Source organism: Paralichthys olivaceus, chromosome 4 (assembly GCF_024713975.1).
Source record: "Paralichthys olivaceus isolate ysfri-2021 chromosome 4, ASM2471397v2, whole genome shotgun sequence".
NCBI classification, from domain to species: domain Eukaryota; kingdom Metazoa; phylum Chordata; class Actinopteri; order Pleuronectiformes; family Paralichthyidae; genus Paralichthys; species Paralichthys olivaceus.
Window position 1 is genome coordinate 21,960,169 of NC_091096.1, and position 22,275 is coordinate 21,982,443.

At 41.4% G+C, this 22,275-nt stretch overlaps 1 protein-coding gene across 1 annotated transcript; it reads left to right on the forward strand.

Moving 5' to 3' along the window:
• The first annotated feature begins 76 nt into the window (after nucleotides 1–76).
• On the forward strand, nucleotides 77–21,890 carry txnrd2.2 (thioredoxin reductase 2, tandem duplicate 2). The gene is made up of 17 exons (XM_020093824.2): nucleotides 77–198; nucleotides 1,345–1,410; nucleotides 1,524–1,580; nucleotides 1,675–1,819; nucleotides 2,289–2,363; nucleotides 3,547–3,625; nucleotides 3,968–4,030; nucleotides 4,305–4,375; nucleotides 7,861–7,880; nucleotides 8,245–8,336; nucleotides 8,430–8,604; nucleotides 14,156–14,292; nucleotides 16,290–16,385; nucleotides 16,851–16,943; nucleotides 18,455–18,526; nucleotides 18,970–19,067; nucleotides 19,478–21,890. Exons 1-17 carry the CDS (start codon nucleotides 123–125, stop codon nucleotides 19,599–19,601), a joined length of 1,539 nt encoding a protein of 512 aa, XP_019949383.2. The 5' UTR covers nucleotides 77–122; the 3' UTR covers nucleotides 19,602–21,890.
• Nucleotides 21,891–22,275: the final 385 nt, after the last annotated feature.

Sequence of the window (22,275 nt, forward strand, 5' to 3'; positions counted from 1 at the left end):
CTAATGAAAATGTGGAGTTTTTAGACGATGACCTATGACCCTGTATGACTTTGTGAGGCATTTCTGTTCAGGCACATATGTAAGCACCACCTCACTGTCTGGGGTCCTTTCACAATAACAACATGGCTGCCTTGTGCAGAGGCAGACACCGGTGGAAAAGGACTGAGTGTTTTCATGTGTTGACAAGGACACTGACAGGTAAAACGACAGGCTGCCGTGTTCTGATATTATCTGTAGGAACAGAGACCTCACCGGGCTCAGCTTAGATAAACGGAGGTGTTGCTGTTAGCACGCAGCTAACTCACAGCAGCAGCTCCTGCTAACTGTCTGTTATATCACGTCCGTTCATGAAAACACCTGATGTCACAAATGAAACGCGTCTTTCTCCTCTGTGTGGTTGGACTGTCAGCTGACGTCAACCGCTGCTGAAGTCCTTCAAAATAAACATGTCGCAGATGCTGCTTCCAGGTGTGTGTCCGTAGACCTGCTGCTCATTAAACCCTAGAGACTTGTGTGTGAAGGTCCCACAGATCATCAGGTTCAGACTAATAACCAGCCTGTCTGGCTCCAACCATCGTGGCACTCAGATCACCGATGTTGCTGCTTGCTCCTGACCTGAATCTGCAGGATGCATGATACCTTGCATCACTGTGACATGACTGGCTGATTGAGTGATGCCTTTATTGTCATTGAACAGGGTGTACAATGAAGTTCAATTCAGTTTCAATTCAAAGCTGTATTGTCAATCAGCAGGTGCTTAGGTGTTGCTAATAAACCGCTCAGTGTGTGTACAGGTCATACTTACATATGATCAGCAGACCAACAAACTACCCCAGCTCAAACCAAACATCTACTGGTGGAATAATATGGTGGTAATAACGTGAGAATCTATTGTTTAAGGACAAGTGTTAGAGTACTATAGGTTATAACACGTGAGGAAACCTTCTGAAAGTGTTAGTCTTGCTCGGTTATTGTGTAATATCGCTCTGTAGTTAGATCATATTAAATAGCCATATGTTTGCATGGTGTGGATTTTTCGTCACTGAAAACAATATTCGATAGTAAAAAATCTCAAATACCCATATCATGATTCCTAAGGTGTTGTTATCAACATATTATTTTAACTATAAATTGTAAATAATAAGAGCAGATAGTAATATGTTTGTGAAGTGTTCATATCGGCCTACTGATCAAACGGTCAGGTTCTAGTTTAGTGATCCACTCCTCCCAAAGGAGAGAGGCAAATAAAAATGTGCATGTGTCCTATATGCAGCAGTAATTGGTTAATTATTTATTATTGACATCATTTCTAATTGTTAATAATCATCCATTATTCTCATATAGAGAGGTCTGACTATGACCTGGTGGTTATCGGTGGGGGTTCTGGAGGGCTTGCCTGCTCCAAAGAAGGTGATGTCTCCCATTCCCGTTATTTCTTAATGTTCAGGTATCTGTGTCTCCCTGTGCACTATGCACAGTCAATTTTTATAACATATATATTATGACATATCCACTGTTTACAGCGGCACAGTTGGGACAGAGAGTTGCTGTTCTAGATTATGTGGAGCCATCTGTAAAAGGTAAAATTGAATCTGTTGTTGTAGTTAATAACAAAATTTAAGTTAAAAAATTTTAACAGGTCATTAAGTCCTTTGGAAATACTTTTTGAAATAGGTACCAAGTGGGGTCTTGGTGGAACGTGCGTTAACGTTGGCTGCATTCCTAAGAAGCTGATGCACCAGGCCGCTCTGCTTGGCACTGCAGTAAAAGATGCTAAGAAGTACGGCTGGCAGATCACAGGCCCAGTGTGCCATGACTGGTGAGTCTAACTCAAGTTCAACGTGATGCATCTTAATGTTTCTTCAGCTAAAAGGGAGAAGTCATCATCATTGTGAAATTCTATTTTTTTAAATTCTAATATCTGAGAATGAATAGCTGAGCAGCACCATCTAGTGACAGCACCACAGTAAGACAGCGTCCTTGGTAGAAAATGAGTGAGATTACGTTGTGCTGCAGGGACACACAGTCTTCTACATAGTTTTCCATTCTGTTGGAAAACAACATACATTGAATTGGATGTTCTTTTCTAAGAATAAAAGCAGTCTGGAGAAAATTCTTTCAAAGTCTTAAATCAATTGAAAAAAAGTCACATTTCTCTAAAAATAACTTTTTATTAATTGCACCTCTTTGGACACACAAACGCAGGCATATGGAGAGCTTCTTGTGTGCACTGTTAGTTTATGAATGCATGTATCTGGTGTGTTTATCACTTGTGATGTGTTTTCTAGGGCCACCATGGCAGAAGCTGTCCAAAACCACGTCAGGTCTCTGAACTGGGGTCACAGAGTTCAGTTACAGGACAAGTAAGTGAGACCACATGTGCTCACTTGAGCCTTATTTGGTTATTTCAGCAATGATTGATTGATTCATTTAAATGTGGTGATAAAGGATGAACAGGTGTTGATCAGCAATTTCTCCAATTCAATTTTGTATGTTGGTTCAGCTGTTATTAAGAATGTTCATTTCAGAGTTTTTATCTCCCATCATAGTTTTAATGTTTTAATACAGTGGTCGCCAACCCGTCGATCGCGATCTACCGGTCGATCTCGACAGTCTTCCCCGGCGATCTCCATAACTCTCTGGACTCACAGTCTGCGGTTGCGTGGCAGATCAGCTGTGGGTCGGTTGGCTGTTGTTCACACCCGCTGTGTGTCCGCAGCGGAGCAGCAGGTTTATCTCCTGCATCTCCTTCAATACAAGTCGGATTATGTACTGAACTAAATGTCAGCACTCTACGGTATGAAGTCCTGCATCTTCTGGTCTGTCGACAACAATCAAAGCCCTGTTAGAACAAATGAATGGATTCAGAAGTGAAACGCTGGATTGTTTTACTTTGAAACGGGTTCAAGAAGTCTTGTAAATACGTTTGTGACATAGACAGATCAACTTTGTGTTTCACTGCAGAATAAAATGATCTTTCACCTGAGTTTGAATGTTTATCTGTTGAATTTATCTCACAAACACAAAAGAAAAGAACTCCAGCGTTTCTGTTGACCAAATCCATTCTTTTGTTTAAAATGTTTTTTTATTGTGAAATATTTGCAGGAGCTGAAGATGCATGAATTCATACTGAAATAATAAATATGTGGGTTTTTTGGCTGGTAGAGCTGCTATCTGGCTGGTAGATCTCGGCTTACGTTTTGAATTAAAAAGCGATCTTGTGCTTTAAAAGGTTGGTGACCACTGTTTTGATACTTTCACAGCCGATCATCAGATATGATGCATTGCACTTGCACAGCTGAATGACTCAGCAACTACATGTTGATTGAGTTACTGCCTGGAAGGCAAACAGGTGTTAACCGCTACATAGCTGTTCCCAAAATGTTTTAATCCCAATGAATGTTTTTTTCCCAGATAAGATGTAAATTTATGAACGTATTGAACTTTCTTGTTAAACCATTGTTGTAGAGAAGATGTGATATGGAAATAAGTTGGGAGTGATAATGGGATGGTTATGAGTAAACCTGTTTGTTTTCTGTTTTGCAGGAAGGTGAGGTATCTGAACATGAGAGGAAGTCTGGTGGATGAACACACTGTTAAAGGATTAACTAAAGCAGGAAAAGAGGTCTGCTACTAATTCATATTTATTTCAATCCTTCAATTTCTTTACACAGTTTCAGTTTCGTCACCACTTTTATTTTAATCCCATTTTTATAAATGTGCATTTAAATTAATTTAATGCCTTTTGAGCTTCTTAATAAAATAAGTTTGCTATCCTAACTTTCTATGGACAACTCCATACTGACTGACAGTGCTGCTTGTTTCAGGGATTTCAGAGTGTTTCCATCGTCACCTGAATGTACAATACTGTGGAGACCACTTTCTCTCATTTGACATTTCCTTGTTTTCTAAAGGATATGAACAGAGATTTCACACTTTCATGTCATTTCCCTCCTCTCTCATGCAGACCATCCTCACTGCAAAGAACGTTGTGATCGCCACAGGTGGACGGCCTAAGTACCCCACAAATGTAAGTATCATCGTTATTAGGATTTCTCTGCCAGAATGTTGTTGTTTGGTTGGTTGGATAGTAGGTAGATGAACAGGTGAGACAGAGAGGGAGTGAGTAGCAGATAAAACAGCCACAGTGAGGTTTGGAAGCATTCCATGGTGGGCACATAGAGTGCACAAGTCTCAACACACCGTAGATCGTAGGTTTTAAGGAGCAATCTATTATTGATAGATATGTTGATAGCTGACTGATAGGTTGATGGTTATGTTCACTGCTTTAACTCTTATTGCAGATCCCTGGAGCGATGGAGCATGGCATCACCAGCGATGACATATTCTGGCTGAAAAAATCGCCCGGAAAAACGTGAGGAACCTTTGTTTTCTAAAACAGCCTCCCACCTAGCGAGACGCACACCCTTGTATTAAACTGTCGTACTGAGGAGATATTAACAAGCCAGTGCTGTGTGATTGTGATTGCAAATTGCAGACATTTTTCATTATTCCAGCAGCATTATAATATTTTGTATAAAGATTGTTGCCATCTTTCTCTTTACATAGAAGAACGAGGGAAACAGCCTCTAACCTCGGTAGTATTAATGTCTCGCTCTACCCAGGCGATACATTGCTCGCTGACACACCATGTCCTACTGTCACGCACTGTAATCACTCATCGGTGACATGCAGTTTGTTTTTCTCCCTTCCTGTCAGCCTGTCCTCGCCTCATGATTCAGATTAGCAGCGTGCATCCTGACCTTTACAGAACAAGCCCTTTAATCCAACCATTTAGCTCCTGTCATCACCTGGTTAATTGGTCCTTCCCTGATGTTTCCTCTTGGCACCGCATGCAGACGGTGATTGGTGGTTGTGCTTGTGGTTGTGGTATTACCTGGGTTGCGCCGATTGTTTGTCTCGTGGATACAGATAAGCAGAAATGATAATTTGCGATGTACAAGCTTCACGTGTGCCTTGGCTGTTCATCTGGGGCCTGGAGGTTTTAATTGTTTTATATTTAAGAAAAATGAATGTAGATTTTAATTGGTTTGGCTGATTGGCTCGTAAACCTTTTGTAGTTGAAATGCTGCATTTGATTCTCTTTTTATTGTTCAGGTTCATCAGTTCCTGTATGATTTTATTCTAAAATGTGAGATGTGCCAAAACGTGCTATTCTGCTTTCTAACCACTTGGTGGCAACACAAAATCATTTACAGTCAACAAATCAATGTGAACTGTCCTTTAACAATTACCACTGTAGCATTCACCCTTTCAACAAAACCCTTTTGTATAGGAAGCAGAATTATCCTCTCAGAGAGAACACTTGAGTTCAGGAAGTCCTTTCATGTAGGTGTGTGACAGTTAGTCCTCTATGTCCCTGCAGGCTTCAAAGGGTTAGCTACGGGTTAGCATTAGCTCCATGAACTGGAGATGTTGTGCTGCAGAGCTGTCAGCTGTGCAGGTGAGGTCCAAATAGATGTTTCTGCAGGTAGGGCTGGTGTGGGAGTGGGAGGGGGGTCCAAGCGAGTGATGGGTGTCTAATGGGCCTTGGAGCACACACACAGCTAAATGACAGATTTGGCCCCAGGGCCGAATCCCAGAGCCGGCTGCCATCCTCACGCTACTGGGAGAAAGCGCCAAGCACGTGCCAACAGGTCTCTGAGATGGAGCCGTGTGTTGAGTTGTGTTGGGGATGATGCTATTTAAATCTACAATGCAACATATTTATTCTCATAAAAATATATTAACTCGACCTTAAAGGTATCGTTAAAGAATGGTACAAAAATATAAAATGATAGTGGTGGACGGTCCAGACTACTGTGTAATAGCATGTGAAAAGAAAGAAAAGAAAATGCAGTATATTGGAATTACTAATGACCAACACCATAAAAGTATACACCATGATGTCTGTTCACAAGTCAACTGGTTCTGTATGTTGTAAACAATGCAACATCATACCCACAGTCACTACGACATTTTCATTGGTCTGTTTATTCTGAAGGCCAGTTAAGTCACTTGTATCCCCCCCCCCCCCCCCCCACTGCTGCAACAGAGCCAAGCCTCAGTAGTTTTATAAGATTGTGTATAAAGTTGGTTGTGTGGCTCCTTGTCTAGTTTGTTACCTCAAGCAGATGTCCAGTGTAATATGAGACATGAACCATGTGTGGACAAGACGGCCTCGCTCTCTCTCACTTCGACAGCATTTCATTATATTAAACATATTAACCTTTGTGACTGTTTGATGTCCGTCTGTGATGTTTGCAGTAACCTAGCATGGTGGTTTTGTCTCAAAGATGGATAACAATCTAAGGGGGGAGCAGGAAACAGATTCATGTTACTAAACCTTTGCGCAGCTGGCCACATGTTGATACGCCGAACAGACTTTCCCTGTAAAACTTTAAAATTAAACTGTGAGGATCTGTCAGAGATTACATTTCCCTTGAACCACCCCTAGAGTCAATGCATTCATACTCTATGCATTTCATTAAATGGAAATATTTTTTTAAATACTCATGTATATGACTTTAGGTAACAAACTCAAATGTTCTACTCATTTAATCAATTCATAAAAAACCCAAAGACACTACTTGTCTACTCACTCTTGAATCTCTTTGTCTTTACAAGTTGACATCTCTGTCAGCGTCCTCTACATGTTTGGCTCCTCTTTTTTTATCCCAGGTTATTTGTATTCTTCCAGTTTTGTGTTTGTTGTGTGTTAGAAACATCAGCATGTTCACTCACTGTCTGGACCTTTAATTGCCATTTTACTAGGGTACAGCAGGAAAAGTTCTGTAAAATGACTCAGATATTTTTCACACGCAGCTCCTCCAGGAAATTTCAGGGAAATGTTTAGCACATGTCTGAAAGCATCTTAAGTGTCTTTGTTTTTAGATAAACCATCACTTCTAACCCTCACTGAGATTTATATTTTTTTCCCATGTTAAAAGGGTTTTTGTTGAGCCATGTTAAATTGTGATTTGTGAATATGGGCTATAGACATAAAATTTGGGACGTGAGCATTCACTGAGTCCGTTTCCCAAATGTGCCTGAATGTCCATAAATGTCCCCATTGTAGAAAAGGGTTGTAAAGATTCTAATCAGCATCATCTCTTAGTTGAAATGTGTATTGCACCTGTACGGACCAGTGTTAAAATACAATCAGACGCAGTAGTTAGAAGCAGGGTTAGGGGAAAGGACACAGTTTCTCAGTGATGAAAGTGTAGAATCAAGCTAAAGCTCTTTGCCTAATCTTCTTTAAGCCACTTCACAATACGTGCTAAGCGCAGCGGTGCATTACACAGACGTGGGGAAAATGGGCACTGGGGGCTTTTAGTGGTTAGTGTGAGCATGGACAGGAAGTGCTGCAGGCACCCGGATCTGTCAGGTGGAGCAGACCTAAAGGGAAGCAGGTCTGAGCCCAAGTGGGTAAAACAAGGGGGAGAGGGGCCTCATCCATGCGGGTGATAGGCTTCACTCAGCGGACTGATGTGCGGACTTGAGCCATGAACATGGCGCACCCCATCCGCAGGGATTAGCCTAAATGCTAGCAATTAGCCCTCCTCAACATACGGATGTCAGTGCTGGATTAGACTTGGGATTCACCTGGACCACACACACACACACATACTGCTATTTCCGTCCCCTTCTTGTACATTTTCTTCACACCTCTTGACTCCCCTCTCAGGTGGTAAAGTTCTACAATTCATCGCCTCTCTAATTGTAGGATTCAAAGTAAACATTTTCAACTTTGGACCTGCTTTGTTTTATTTGGCCAAAAGTGTGCTGCACAAATGATGAAATGTGTTTTCGTTGTATTATTAGTTTAGCTGAGAGCTTCTCTGTATTTGTTTTTTGCAGACTCGTGGTTGGAGCCAGCTGTATCCGTTGTCTGCCAGAGAGCTGGTGAATGGAGCCAGTGCAGAGATCCCCTGGTGATCAGTTGGGAGGGAGAAAGTTATTGATTATATCAAAGTAACTTCAGTGTCAGATCAGTTTCTTTTTCCAAATAACTCTTCATATTTTGCATTACTACTTTGAGACTGGTAAAAAAAGGTTTCCAGTGTAAGATACATTACTGCATGTATTAAGTAAACCATGATAAAATCACATGACAATTTTTGAAAACCAGTTGAAAGTGACTTTGTTAAGATGCTGTATGACTTCATTCTTCATGTGTCACACGTCTGGTGCCTTCTGTTAATGGAAATCAAGCACTTGAATTCTTAACCTGCTGTTGCTCAGATGTGGCTCTGGAGTGCGCAGGGTTCCTCACAGGCATCGGCTTGGACACGACAGTGATGGTTCGCAGCATCGCCCTCCGAGGGTTTGATCAGGTATTACTCTCTGCACTACAGCCTGCGTTAGCTGAATATCATGATGGAGATTTCCTCACGTGTGAAAGTGAGTATTCTCTCTTTCTTATGCAGCAAATAGCAGGTCTAGTGACAGACTACATGGAGACATACGGGACCAAGTTTGCATGGATGTGTGTCCCAAAGCGAGTGGACAAACTGTCCTCAGGAGCCTTGCAGGTAACCTGGACCAACACCCAGACAGGCAGTGAGCACAAGGACACCTACGACTCCGTGTTATGGGCAGTGGGTGAGTCTGTGTGTCATTTGATTGTGTGTGTGTGTCACTTCTTAGCGACAGTGAATTAAAATCAAAAACTTGAATGGCATTCAGTAAAGGCGCAAAAATCCCCTTATGAAAACAAATTTAGATTCACGAGACAAGATTTTTATTCGACACCAAATTCCCCACACTCATGAATATCAGTCCCCTAAATGTCCCAGATTTTTTTCAAAGAGACCAATGAATAATTCTCTGACAAAATGAAAATGATGAAATATACCCTACATTGTAATTGTAAAGAAAGTGGAAAAAAAAATCTTGGAACTGCCCCCTGATCCAGATCCACACCAACATTTTATGGGTTCTTTAGACTTGTATTGACTAATCTAGTTGATAAACATGCTTTAGATGAACTTGAAACATGTCTTGTCTCAATTGATTTTATTATAAAGGCAACTTGCAACGACATGATCAGATATTAAAACATCTTTGCCATGAAATGAGTAAAATCATTAGTGAATACAGTTCATAGTACAGTAATTAACCCCCTATCCCCTATTTTTAAAACTTCTCTAGGGACGGCATGTTAATCTACACCTGTATTGTTTCCCTGCAATGTAATAATACATCCCTGAAATAAAACACAGCTATGACGGTGTTCCCCCGCCACCATCAATTTCATTGTCATCCTCAATAGAGTGCAGTGTCAGCAAATAGTAGAAGAATCAAGGCTGAAAACAAAGTAATAAAGCCTGAGCGATGGGAATGGCCAGGGGAAGTGTTAATCACCCAAAGCTGGCTCACTGGTAGGAGAGGGGCAGGACGGGGCAGGATGCACCCAGGCACAGGGTCACCACATTCCCCTCTTTGTTCTCCCTCTCTGCGCCTTCCTGCTCATGCCAGCCCTGCGGAAACCAACCCTGCATCTGTCACTGCCATCCCTGCCCACGGCCCTCCGCCTGCCATTACCACCAGCTCTATGCCTCCCCTCTCTTGTCTATACATTCTCTGTTCCATCATTTCACTTGTGCCATTCCACCAGCAGTGTGAGTAACAATGGAGGGGACATCCGTCAGAGCCGCAGCCCTCAGTTTATTTGTGTTGAGCGCTTTCAAAGACTTCGCCGTGCTTCCGAAAATCTGACTTCCAGGTTTCTTGCTTTATGAGCGTGTGTGTGTGAGGGAAACAGCGTCCTTTTGCTCCATGCGTGTGACAGTGACAAGGATGTGCGTGACCCCACAGCTGAAATGACATTCGTTCTTCTCACCCGTGCAGAATTCCCACATGGTGGGTGAGATAGTATATGCAGTGAATGCATGTTTGGTCGGTGTTTGTCATTACATGCGTGAGATTCTGCAGCGACTGAGAGTTCACACCGAAACTCTGCCAAGTACTTGACATTCTGAAACCTCAAAAAAAACTGCAAAACTCTTCAAGCCTTTTGGTTTCGTTTGTAGCCTCTTGCTAAATCTTAATCACCACAACTTCAATTTCCATCACATTAAATCAAACCTTGTTACTCTTCAAAAGTTTGTGAAATTGGGAAAATACCAGCAGCAGTTTCCTCTGTTAGTGCTACTACGCAAACCTTTGCTACATGTACTGTATATCCATGACGGCTTTAGTTCCCATACAGTTCAGTGAGAACCAGTAACAGTCTGGTCTCCGCTCTTTGATGTGTGCAAGCAGGAGTTATGAGTACAAGGCCACTTCCCTTTACGTTGACCTTACACTAGGGGCCAGGCAGTGTCCCAGGCCTCTGCGGAGTTATTAAAGGCCAGAGGTGAGAGGGGGGGACAGTATCACCAGCGTCTGCTACATCCTTCTCCACGGCCCTGCCTGCCTCCACCTTTCCCCTGCTCCTTCCTGGCCTCATGGCCGCTCCCCTGTCCAGGTGTGCCTACAGAAACACATCAGGAAACAGAACATTTCCATACTTCCTGTCTGGTTGCAGATAGTGGACACATTAGTCTTCCCCCTCACTTTGCTCTACAGTACTCGAGGATGTCATTTAAAAACTGTTTTTAAAGCACATTTGCCTCTTGTTGCTCCTCTGTCTCTACAAATATAGATTTTTATACAAATGAATCAGACCAAGAGGGGACTGTGTATATTATTAATATATATATTACTTAACCTTATTTCAGAGATGTATTTTTGGGCAAGAGCATGATGACTGTGCTTCACAGAATGGAATCACATACGTATCTCATTTCTTGACACTGGTAGTTAACTCTCACCAAACACAGATTTTTTTTCCCCCTTGATTTTATTATTATCCTCAGACAACAAGAGCTTACTTCTTCAGCCAGTGAGATCTTTATCTATTTGTATGATGGAATAAAACTGTTTTGGTTTTAAATGGATTTTTGGCAGCCTGTGCAATGTATTCTCCCAAGAATAACACCTCCCCTTCACTTTGCTCTCCCTTTTGTCTATTGATCAGATAAGCATCCATCTCTCATTTCAGCTTTGTTGTGGCTAATTAGCCTAGCAGTCTGTAGGCTTCCTCTTAATGTCACAACAGGCTTTGTTCAGATCGGTCCATGTGTCTGACCACAGTCTGTGTGTGTCCAAGTTCTTACCAAGTCCCTTATCAGCCTCCTCAATGTTGTTGTGTTGTCGCCGTACAATGGAGATGTGGTCAGACAGGAACGCCTCATATGGACAGAGAAAGTTTGAACCCAGCAGTCAGATTCTTATGATAGAGATCTTTGTCGGCCCATACTGATAATCTCACTGTAACTGAAGCTGAAATTTAATATTTTCAAAGCAGAAAAATATCAAGTATTTAGTGTTTCAGCTGCAGCAGCTGTCAGGGAGGTAAGCCCTCCACAGGATGGGCACAAATCCCCCCACACCCTTTGAGCATCTATAGGTTATATATAAATACATAAGGACTAGTCACACTTTAATGTCGTTAACAGGAGACAGAAGAGCAAATATTCTGAATTTGTTTGTTGCTTAATATAGCATCATCTTCATCTTCTTCAGGAACTGTAACTGATGTAGAAACAGGTAATGAATGATTGATGACTCAATCAAACACAGTAATCATATTTAATGATAGATGATTACCACATTTTTGTGTGATATAAAACATTCATTAGGTGTTTATACACATTTACAAATTATTCATGAATAGGTTTAGAAAAGTTTACAATGACTCGTTAAACTAAGGTTTGAGGGGAAACCTCACCAACTGTCTGCTTACAGTTGCTGGGTAGTGCTACAGCACATGTGAAACTAATTGTCTAAAGGTTTTTCTGGCACAAGTTGCACATAGTTAGATAAACTGCCCCAAATGATGTCACTTGAGTCAACATCGGTTTAACATGTTAAAAAAAAAGAGTAGTGAGTTAGAAAGAAGGGCGCTGACCTGATCTCTGTAGCCTGCTCCTCATCTCTGCTTGAGGCTGCTCGTCATCTGTGCTGCTTTGTTTGTAAGAAGCGGAGCTATGTTTTGTGACATATATAAGGTTCCAGATTTTAACATAAATGTACAGTAGCTGTCCACAGTAATTCTCCAAATATTTATTGCTGGAGTACTGCTGACCATACATTTATCTGTTTTATCTAAAACTCAATCTACCTACAAAGTTGTCAGGGTTTCAGCTGTTTCTCATGGCCGGAGAGTTTGATTAGTTTATAAGGAAAGTGAGGAAAGTATTAATAAATAAACAAATAATATACTATATAGCTACAGCGGTTATGTCATCAATCATTCACTGATTTCCATTGTTTTTACACCAGTTACAGATGTGTTTTTAAATTACAATTGATGACAAATACTGATGGTTGGATGGATGGAGTCTGTTTCCAAAAAAACTTGTGTTGTAATCTGTAAAACAATATTTTTATAATTTTCCTAAATGAAAATGCTTTGTATGAGTGTTGCATTTTGCCAGTATCTAGAAATATTGCTGAATTGAAATAATAAGTGAACATAAAAATGGAAATAGGAAAATCTGATGGATTGTAAGGGACATTCTTTCCTTAGGAAACTATGCGTATGATTCTAAACTTTACACCAACTACAGAATAACATTGACTATTCCAGTGTTGTGGCAATAGACGACAGGAAAATATTTACAAGTGCTGCTTTTGGGAAATGGTCATGACTGGCTCACTTCCTGTCCGTCATCCTTGTCTGTGCTCTCTATCCTATTCAACCACCCATGCTGCGGAGAACTAGACAGGTCCCTGTAGCCCACTGGTCTGAGAAGAGGGGGAACGCGTTGTTCTCCGGCTCCAGTCAGGAAAAAGGGTCTCGGAGGTTTGTTGTTTTTGCCGTCCGATAGAATCTACATGGGTACCTCGGGGCCGGGTGTTTATTATGCTACCCAGGCAGGTTATGAGGAGCTATGGGGAAGGCCGAGGAGGCAGTGGTTCATGCTCCATCACCATGGAGACTCAGTGTCGACAGCATCAGTCAACCGTCTCCCAGGAAGTGTCAGAAATCGCACCTCTGTGTGTCCCATGGGATTGATGGGATAAGCGATTCCCAGCTGCTCATCATTTCTCCCCCTCTGGAGCTTTTAGCTGTCCAGATGTTTGAGTTAATTGCATGTTTTGTCCAACCACTTGTCCAAAACCCAGAGATATTCAATTTGCAATGATACAAAACATTTTGTGCCAGCCAGTGTTTGACATTTTCAACTCAGCATCATGACAGCACAGTTCAAGGGTGTTGAGGGTCGACCACTTGGGTTCAAACACAAATGTCTCTACTCGTAGGACGAATCCTAACGATTTTCTATTCTGGCAATAAGTTTGAACTTATTCTGTGAAATTGAAAAAATGGATGGATTGGCACTTCTCAGATGATGTAGTCTAATAGCTTTGGTGATCCCACAACTTTTCATCTAGTCCTTTCAACAGGTCAATCATTTTTGAACTCACCCAGTACTTTGTCTCATAATCAAAAATGTTCTATCAGTCCGCTCACCAGATTTGTGCTGAGTGCTAATTGGACAATGTTAGAATACTAACGGTTCAAACTAAGATGATGATCATGGTAAACATATGTACTATAAATTTTAAGCATCAGCATGTAAGCATTGTCATTGAGGCGGTTTAGCGTGCTGATGTCAGCATTTAGCTCAAAGTTTGTAGAGATGCTAGCATGGTTGTAGACTTTTAGTCTTGTTGCTTTATAAATTAGTTATTATTGGAATTATTGTGATGTTGACTATTAGATTATGATAAACTGTTTATTTCACCAGTTGATTTTCTCTTATTTCATTAGAAGACATCATATAATACTAATTTCTAAAGGTAGAGCTTCATGGGAGAATATATTGCACATCATCGCCCCCTGAAGGTGAATCAGAGGAAAACCACAATCCTATTGGTTTTACACCACCTTTAAGTTTTAGGAGGGCCTCTCTCATTACTGCCCTCTGTATAGGCTATCTTTAGGTTTTGATTACTAATATTCTCAATTGTCTGTGTAGGATGGGGCATTAGGACGTGCCTGAAAACCTGAACAGAGAATGTTATGATCACTATAGAGCATCTGTCTCCTCTTCCACACCTCACTTTATAATCTAATATTCCTCTTGTGTTGTTTCCTCAGGTAGAGCCCCTGAAACCAAAGCACTGGGCCTCGACAAGCTCGGCGTGCGATTCAACCAGGAAACAGGGAAGATAGTTGTAGGTGCTGACGAGTCTACCTCGGTGCCAAACATCTATGCTTTTGGTGACATTGGTGAGGTAGGTTTTGTCAACACTACACTGATGGAAGAAATGACGCTGATAACATTCTTCAATAGTAAAGCACTGCGAAAGTCTGCAGTTTTCATTTAGAGTGTGGAAATCAACACTGTACGAAAGTTACTGGAAGTCCACACCCACGTTATAGCTTGTCTAAAAGTCTGTCATCACTGGGAGAGAAATGTGGAATTAAACACTGACAGATAACAGCTCTGGAACACTTCTATGATTACAGTAAATACAGAATCCTCACTCTTCGTTATTATCACATCAATACTTGTTTTGGAATTAATACCGGTTATAAACTAATACTATTACTATTACTACATTATTCAAATGTGAACAGAACAGAATGTCCACTCTGAACACATCCACATGTTTAGTTTCTTTACCTGAAACATCCTACTACTTGTTCTCACTGAGTCATGTGTGAGTCAAATCAAAGTATACATGTGCCATGTAGCAAGAATCTGACACAATCTCCAGTGTCCACAGTTCTTAATAAATCCCTTTAGAAACCAAGACAAATGTGCTCAATCCTCAAAACTCCAGATCTTGGCCTATAATGATCAGATTCAAACTTTTTCTTCAGTCAACCACGTTGTCCATTGTTGTTTGTACAGTATGAACAGGAACTGCTGCAGCATTAGAAATGATGATGCAGATTAATGCAAATCTTATTAAAAATGAGCTCAAACTCAGATTTAGATAGTTTTCATCCTTAATAACTTCAGTCTAACCAGAATTAGTTGGGCAGGGTCGGATAAAGCTTGACTGATGTTCCAAGTTTTGAGTTTTTCTGATTTTTGTCACATATGCATATGGGCCTCTTCTTATTACACACACAACCTCCAGTTGTTGGAGAAAATTTGTGCAGGATGATGATGGACAACTCTTGACTTGTATTTTATTTTCCCAAAGTTTAAAATCTCTCATTCGGTTTCCATTACTCATTTCCAACTCAGTTTTATTTTATTTTATTTATATACATTTGTATTTACATGCATACACATGTAATCGTCCATACTATAAACTAATTAAGATTTCTAGGATGTCTGATATAACAACCTCTAGAAAAGAGGTCAAATCAAAATCAGTTACAGTGAGATAAAACTAAAATTCATTATCTCACAGGTACAACATTAATTTGTGCTCATATATAAAACAAGAGATTTTCCAGCAGTGGGCACTTGGCAGAAGACTGAATAAAAAGTGTAGCTAGTGGCGCTGTGTGTTCAGAGCTGCTCCAGCCATGTTAATACTAGTTCTACCTGCTCGATGTAACGTCAGTGTTTTTTCATCACCACCAGCTGTGCACTTCCTTCCTGCCTCCCAGGCCTCATGACACACACACAGAATCGCTGAGCGTCTTTTTGATTGACAGCTGGCTTTGATGAGTCGTGATTCACACCAATCTGTCAACTTTTCACGGCAGCAGGGAGGATTTTATTTTATTTTTTTAAACCAAGATGATTTATATATTTTATTCTTGATCTCAAGAAAGAGTACCAAGAAATGCATTACAATGACGAGTGCTATCTGGTGTGTAAACAGTTACTGGAATACCAGAGCGCACATCCACATACATGCAGAGGTGCAGGAGGTGTTTTGGACAACAGGATGTGCGTTTGTAATTTAACAGGTTTAAGTCATGACTTTAGAATTGCCCTGCAGCCCTACTGTTTCCTGTGTGTGTGTGTGTGTGTGTGTGTGTGTGAGTGCGTGTGCGTGTGTGTGTGTGTGTGTGTTTTGGCAGACGTCCAGGGCAATATAGTCAAAAACATAGAAGCAGAGATTCGCACTTGTGTCAGTCACGCTTCAGTGAATTATTTGTATTTACACTATTATTTTTCATTTTACATTATTTTCGCTTAAAAAGGAGGAAGCTAAGTCAGATATTTCTCAAATGAAATGAAGCTCTGTTTAACAATGATCGTGAAATTGCTTAGAAATGTTTAGAGATGTACCAAAATAAATGAGCATTTCTTCTGTTTTAGGGTCGTCCTGAATTGACACCGACAGCAATTAAAGCGGGAAAACTTCTTGCCCACAGACTGGTCGGTCAGAGCACTGAGCTCATGAACTACGACAATGTAAGACACACACACACACACATGCTGAGAGGCAGTTATTTTTTACCTCCAATTTGTCTTTGGAGCCTTTTGAGCCCCTTGTTTTATGCTGCATTAGACTAAATAACAATATAATACGTTCTGGAACTTTTTTGGTTTGAGTATCATATGCACCCAAACCCCCACATGACTAAACCTCCAACCTTTCTCCAGGATAAGTTAAGAATAAACATACAACATTTTTCAATATATCATCATTCTTCATCATCTAATATACACAGAAATTCATCATTCACCAAGTCTTAATGGATGTTTGAATATAGTGTTGAGTTTCCCTACCTACATATAATGGGAATTTTTAAGACTGATATGCTGATGATCTGAAACAGTTTCAGATAAAAATAAATAAGTTAAACTATGTCAGTATTTTGGATATGTTAGTATTCATACAACTGGAGTTAATATTTCTGTGTGTTTGTGGGACAGGTGCCCACCACAGTATTCACCCCTCTAGAGTATGGCTGTGTAGGTCTGTCTGAGGAGGAGGCGGAGAAGAGACATGGAAAAGACGGCATTGAGGTAACGTAGATGTGGCTTTATGATACTTTTATAAGCAGTGAATTTACAACTGTAAATAATTCAATAATTTATTTTATTCTAATTAAAAACCCTCTATATGTCCACATTTCAACTTAAATTTGCAAGAATGATGTAAAACAAATTCTGTTTTTCATAGTGACGTGAGTGAAGAAGCTTTTTACCACTATATTTACTAAAATAATTATGTGCATGACTTAATTACAAATGCGGATTAGAGGAGGTGAGACCTGAACCCTTAACATACAGTATTTTATGTAGTGGCCATTACAGTGCATTGAAATGCCTCCTAATATAAAACATTATAATTCATCATACACATGTTTGTTTTTTTCGAACTGAAAATATAATTCTGACACATTTTTACTATTGAATTGTCCTTTTTAAGTGCACTTTCTGTAAAAGTCTTCAAATGAATTAATCTGATAATCAAAATTTATTTGTGTTTCTGATGCAGAAATAGCTTTTTATTAAAACAACATTGTTACTGTAACTTTGTTGTATTATGAGATTTGTTCGTTTACCAATAAATGATTGGCCACATGCTACACATGCACAAAAGTACAGACATGCCTCAACTGCTTTCAACCTGCATAAAAAATAAATGTCCTAAATGTCCTAAACACGCAGACACATACACAGACACACACACAATACAGAAATAAGCAGCTCTGTGTTTTACCTGCTTGTGTTCGCACAAGCTGTGCCAGATACTAGCTAACACCTGCAGGAGGCTCTAGATAAACGGTTTAGCGGGCGAGGTGGGGCTCCCGGCTGTGACTGACAGTTGAGCAGGAGGCCTGATTGAGGTGTGTATGGGGTGATGACAGGCGCGCTGAGATCTGAGGAGGAGCTGCAGCACCAGGCCCCCGACAGCTGCACGGCCTTCACAACTTGTGTCGGCATGTTTGCCCCATAGAATAAAACGTACTCGACGTACGTCATAGTCAGGACTTTTGAAATCTCTCCGCATCGTGAGCAAGCACCGAGGTTTTGATTTAGCGATTACACAATTTGTAACAGGGTACCAGAATCAGAATTCAAGGATCAGCTGTATTTTAATCATAGTCGTCTCGGTCAGCATGTAGTGATGACACATAAAATACAGGACGTAAGGAATGAAGCTATGACCTGATATGAAATTCAATTCATACTTTTTCTGATTCTATTGTAAAATAGAACTTTCAAATAGTAGTAAAAAATGAACTGTTTTGTTATGCATCACAGTGCTCATTAACTCAAATGCCTCCTCTTTCAATTCAGCTCCTCTCCTCTCCCCTTATTTGACTCCGTCACTTTACAAACTACAGACTCCCTCAGTGTTTTTGTTTTGGCTAGTGAGCTTTGCTGGTTTAAATAAAAGTCCACAAGAGGTTCTTTAAATCACTGTAAATACTGATTAGTTGTAAGCAGAGCACAAAACAAAACAATAATAGATGCTATACAATTTAATTTCTGTTTATATTACTTGTCCTCTCTGTTTGTCTGTGTAGGTCTACCATGCTTTCTACAAGCCTCTGGAATTCACTGTGGCCGAGCGTGATGCCAGCCAGTGTTACATAAAGGTGGGATTGACCTGCAGACACGTTATGTGTTTTTCTGTCAGATATTTGGAGCAGATTTATTTTATATATTATGTAATTAGTTTTTTTGCTATATGTTGGTGTGAGACACACTCAAGTGTGAATGCATTTATTGGAAGGACAGGAGCAGTACAAAGTGTTGCCTCCTGCAGCAGGATAGTGGGATTCAGACTGCTGACATTGTATGAAGGATCGATACATAATGTTAGTCCCACTAACCTCTGACTACATCTGTGGCCTAGTGAATCAGATTGAGGATCCACTTTCCCCCTCTACCAACTACAAAGATGAAAATAATGTGCAACGTACAGATATGGTTAGTTAGACAGGTAAAACCCAATGGAAGCCATGTAAGGTAAAGGACAACCACTAACACCTTGTTGGCTTCACCCCCTTGCCTAAACTTTGTGTTTTTACTTCCTCAGGTGGTGTGTGAGCGAGGTGGAGATCAGAAGATCCTGGGTCTGCACTTTACTGGTCCAAATGCAGGAGAAGTCACACAGGGCTTTGCTCTGGGCTTCCAGTAAGTCTAGATTACATTTGTGGGTAAATTCTGAGATTTTGCTGCATTTTTTGTCCAAATGATCAACTATCAGTTAGGGGGTGAGTTGATGTGTTTTAGCTTTAGAGTCAACGTTTTTTGATAGACATTTACTTTAAAGTATGAACAATGGACTGTCTCAGCGAATCTCTACAAAACATCAGTCATACAGTTTACAGCTGGCTCCTCTCTGGGCTCTTCAGCAGACACAAGCTTTGTTTAAAATAAGTTCCACACCATGTGGAGGACAAACACGCTCTTACAAAATGACTGATGGCACAAAATGACAGGACTCATTAAAGCATAGATCACTTACACAGTTGTCAGTCATGGTACAGTGTGAGTAACAGCAGCTTGAATTCAGTCTTTGTCTGTGTTTGTGTGTGTCTCAGGTGCGGGGCAACATATTCCCACCTGTTGCAGACAGTAGGCATCCACCCAACCTGTGCTGAGGAGGTGGTCAAGGTCAATATCACCAAGCGCTCAGGCCTGGACGCCACAGTCACAGGCTGCTGAGGTTAAGCTCCTCGGTCTCTAGTGAGCACACAGGGTCCCTCAGTAATACTAGAGAACTTAGCCTGGGTTTATTGCGCTCTCTCTCGTTGTCCCTCTCTGGCTCTAATATGGCCCCAAAATGGCCCCCAATTTCACAGTGCATTCTCAGATTTATGATGCCCTCCCCGTGCAGTAGGATCTCATTTTAGGCCAATCATGGACTTAATCCCTGGCTGCACAGGTTAGTGTCATTGACATGTCATTCCTAACCAAGACTATGCTTATCCCATATACATGCATGTTAATTGTATGCTGTAAAAAGGCATTGGCTATAGATCAGGTTAGCCAGGCCACAGAGTGAGCTTCTTTTAAATAAACAGGCTCATCAATCAGGATTAGGGCCTGTGCTCAGGGTTGTGTTGAAACCATACGAGAAACGTGGACTGAGCCCTAACGTTTTTCTGAATATATATTCTGCAAATATTGTTGTTTCTCTGGCTGTACTTCCTGTCCATTAGTCTTAGAGGTGACACATACCACACACCCCCACCCCCTCCTCATCCCCCGTGACACTGATGGATGGCCCCAGAGCCGTCGCAGCAGCGACACCACCCCATTTCCCATGGACACACACAAACAGTTGGCAGGCCGCCTGTCCGTCAGCCAGCTGAGACCCTGGCCTAGGGAGCCCCAGCTTGTTTAGGGCCCTGCAGAGTCCAACAGCAGACGCCAGGACTCTTACTCTTCCTCCCATGCCCTCCTTCATCCCAAGTCATGGAGGAATGTGGATGAACCACAAGCATGTGCTGTCAAAAGCTGTGTGGATGCCACAGCCCAGGCACAGAGCAACCCTATCTATTGATAACAGAACTGTGAGAGCTCTATTACAGCTGCACTACTCAGCCCCTCCCAAAGGTGGCACTATTGCCCTCCACTTCTCCCCTATATTTCTGAGCCAAAAGAGGAAGGGGGGATAAAGTAGTCAGTGGATAAAATATAAGTCTGAATACATTCAGGTTGCACATTTAATCCCCTTAATCCCTATAAAAGATGTGTGTTTTGGGTGAAGCTGGGAAGCAGGCTGGCTTTATTGGTGCCAAACTGATAAGGGTTATCTGTTGTGTATTTACATGGGTGACAGGTTAGGCCTCAAGAGTCCTCACTATCAAAGATAAGGGGAGTTGTTTATGTCAATAGAGCAGTAATAGACCCCCAGAGTTTGCCAAAGTGTTTAAATGTTCATCCAGCTGCCTGTACTGGACATCTTGGGTCTATTAAGCAGAGGAGGAGGAGAACTGTCAATAAGGATGTCAGCTGTAGAGATCGGGGCTGCTAAGAGTAGGTTGGTGGTTGTAGTTTATTTTTATTTGAAGTCTAATCTGCCCCGTCTGATTAATGATTTCGATGAGGGGAGTGACAGCGTGCCAGGAGATGGAGAGAGGAAAAAGAGAGAGAGGGCTACCAGGTTTGTTTGGACCGGGGCTGGAGGAGAGAGCTGAGTTTCAGCCCTGGTTAGGGAGGGAAGGGGGATTCCTGTGTGCTCTATTCAGGGCCGAGGTGCTGACTGAAGGACCCTGACCTCCGCTCAGCAGGAACAGCTTGACTCTATCACTCGGAGCACAGAGGGCTCACATACTGCGGTGCCGCGCAGCAGGGGCCTGGGGGCGGCTCAGGTTGAAGGGACGTTTGGTTTGCCTGGGGACGGACGGACGGAACCAACCAACCAGCCAAGTAGCCAACCAACACAACACCGAGTGGTAGCGGCATGTTTGCCCAGGGTAATTGAGTCTGTGTTCCTGAGCTTAACGAGCCACTTCAGAGACCCCAGGGTGGGTCCGAGGCTACGGAAGGGAAGTCATTAAGGCCGTTGGTGGAACTGTAATGTCGGTTTGCTTTCTACCTTCCACTTCCCTTATGCCTTGTGTCGTCTCCTCTGTTATTTTATACACAGTACAATTCCTCACCAGCACAAAATGAAATTTTATTTAATTTTTCAGGACATATCTGTTGAACATGAATGATTTCTTTATTTGTTGTTGATGGTTTACTCCAGTCCCAGACTTCCACACCAGTTAACCTCACCTGTGTCCCGCTGAGGGGGGTCATCTTTCAGGTCGGCCAGATAATGATGACCTGCGCTAAAACCCAGAGCTGGGGAGTGCAGGCCTGATGTCACCTGGCTGACAACTTTAGTCGATGTAAATAGAGACGTGTAATTTTCCAGTAAAGCTTTGTAATACATAATTTATATGTAGAGTAATAAGTCATTGGAATGCACAGCGCCACCATTAAAGTAATGATGCCCATTGACTGACTGATCATTGTTCTGTATTACTCATCTGTATTGTGGATTAATGTGCATGAATGTGCACACGTATACATTGTAATGCAGTTCATGTGTGTATATACGGAGTTCTTTTTCAGTGGGATGAAACAAAGAGAGAAGAAAAAGCAGAACACAGATCATTTTGGAAATACAGCTTTTTTTTTTCTTGCTGAGTTTGAAAGGGAAGATTGATATCACGCTCATGTCTTTGCGCCAAATATGAAGTCACAGCCTGCAGCAAGTTAGCTTAACACATAGACTAGAAACAGAAGGAAACTGCTAGCCTTGGGTTATGTGCAGAAGTATATTTGCAGAACCCCTGATGGAGTACATGTATATATATATGTACCTGTGTGGGTCTGTACGCAG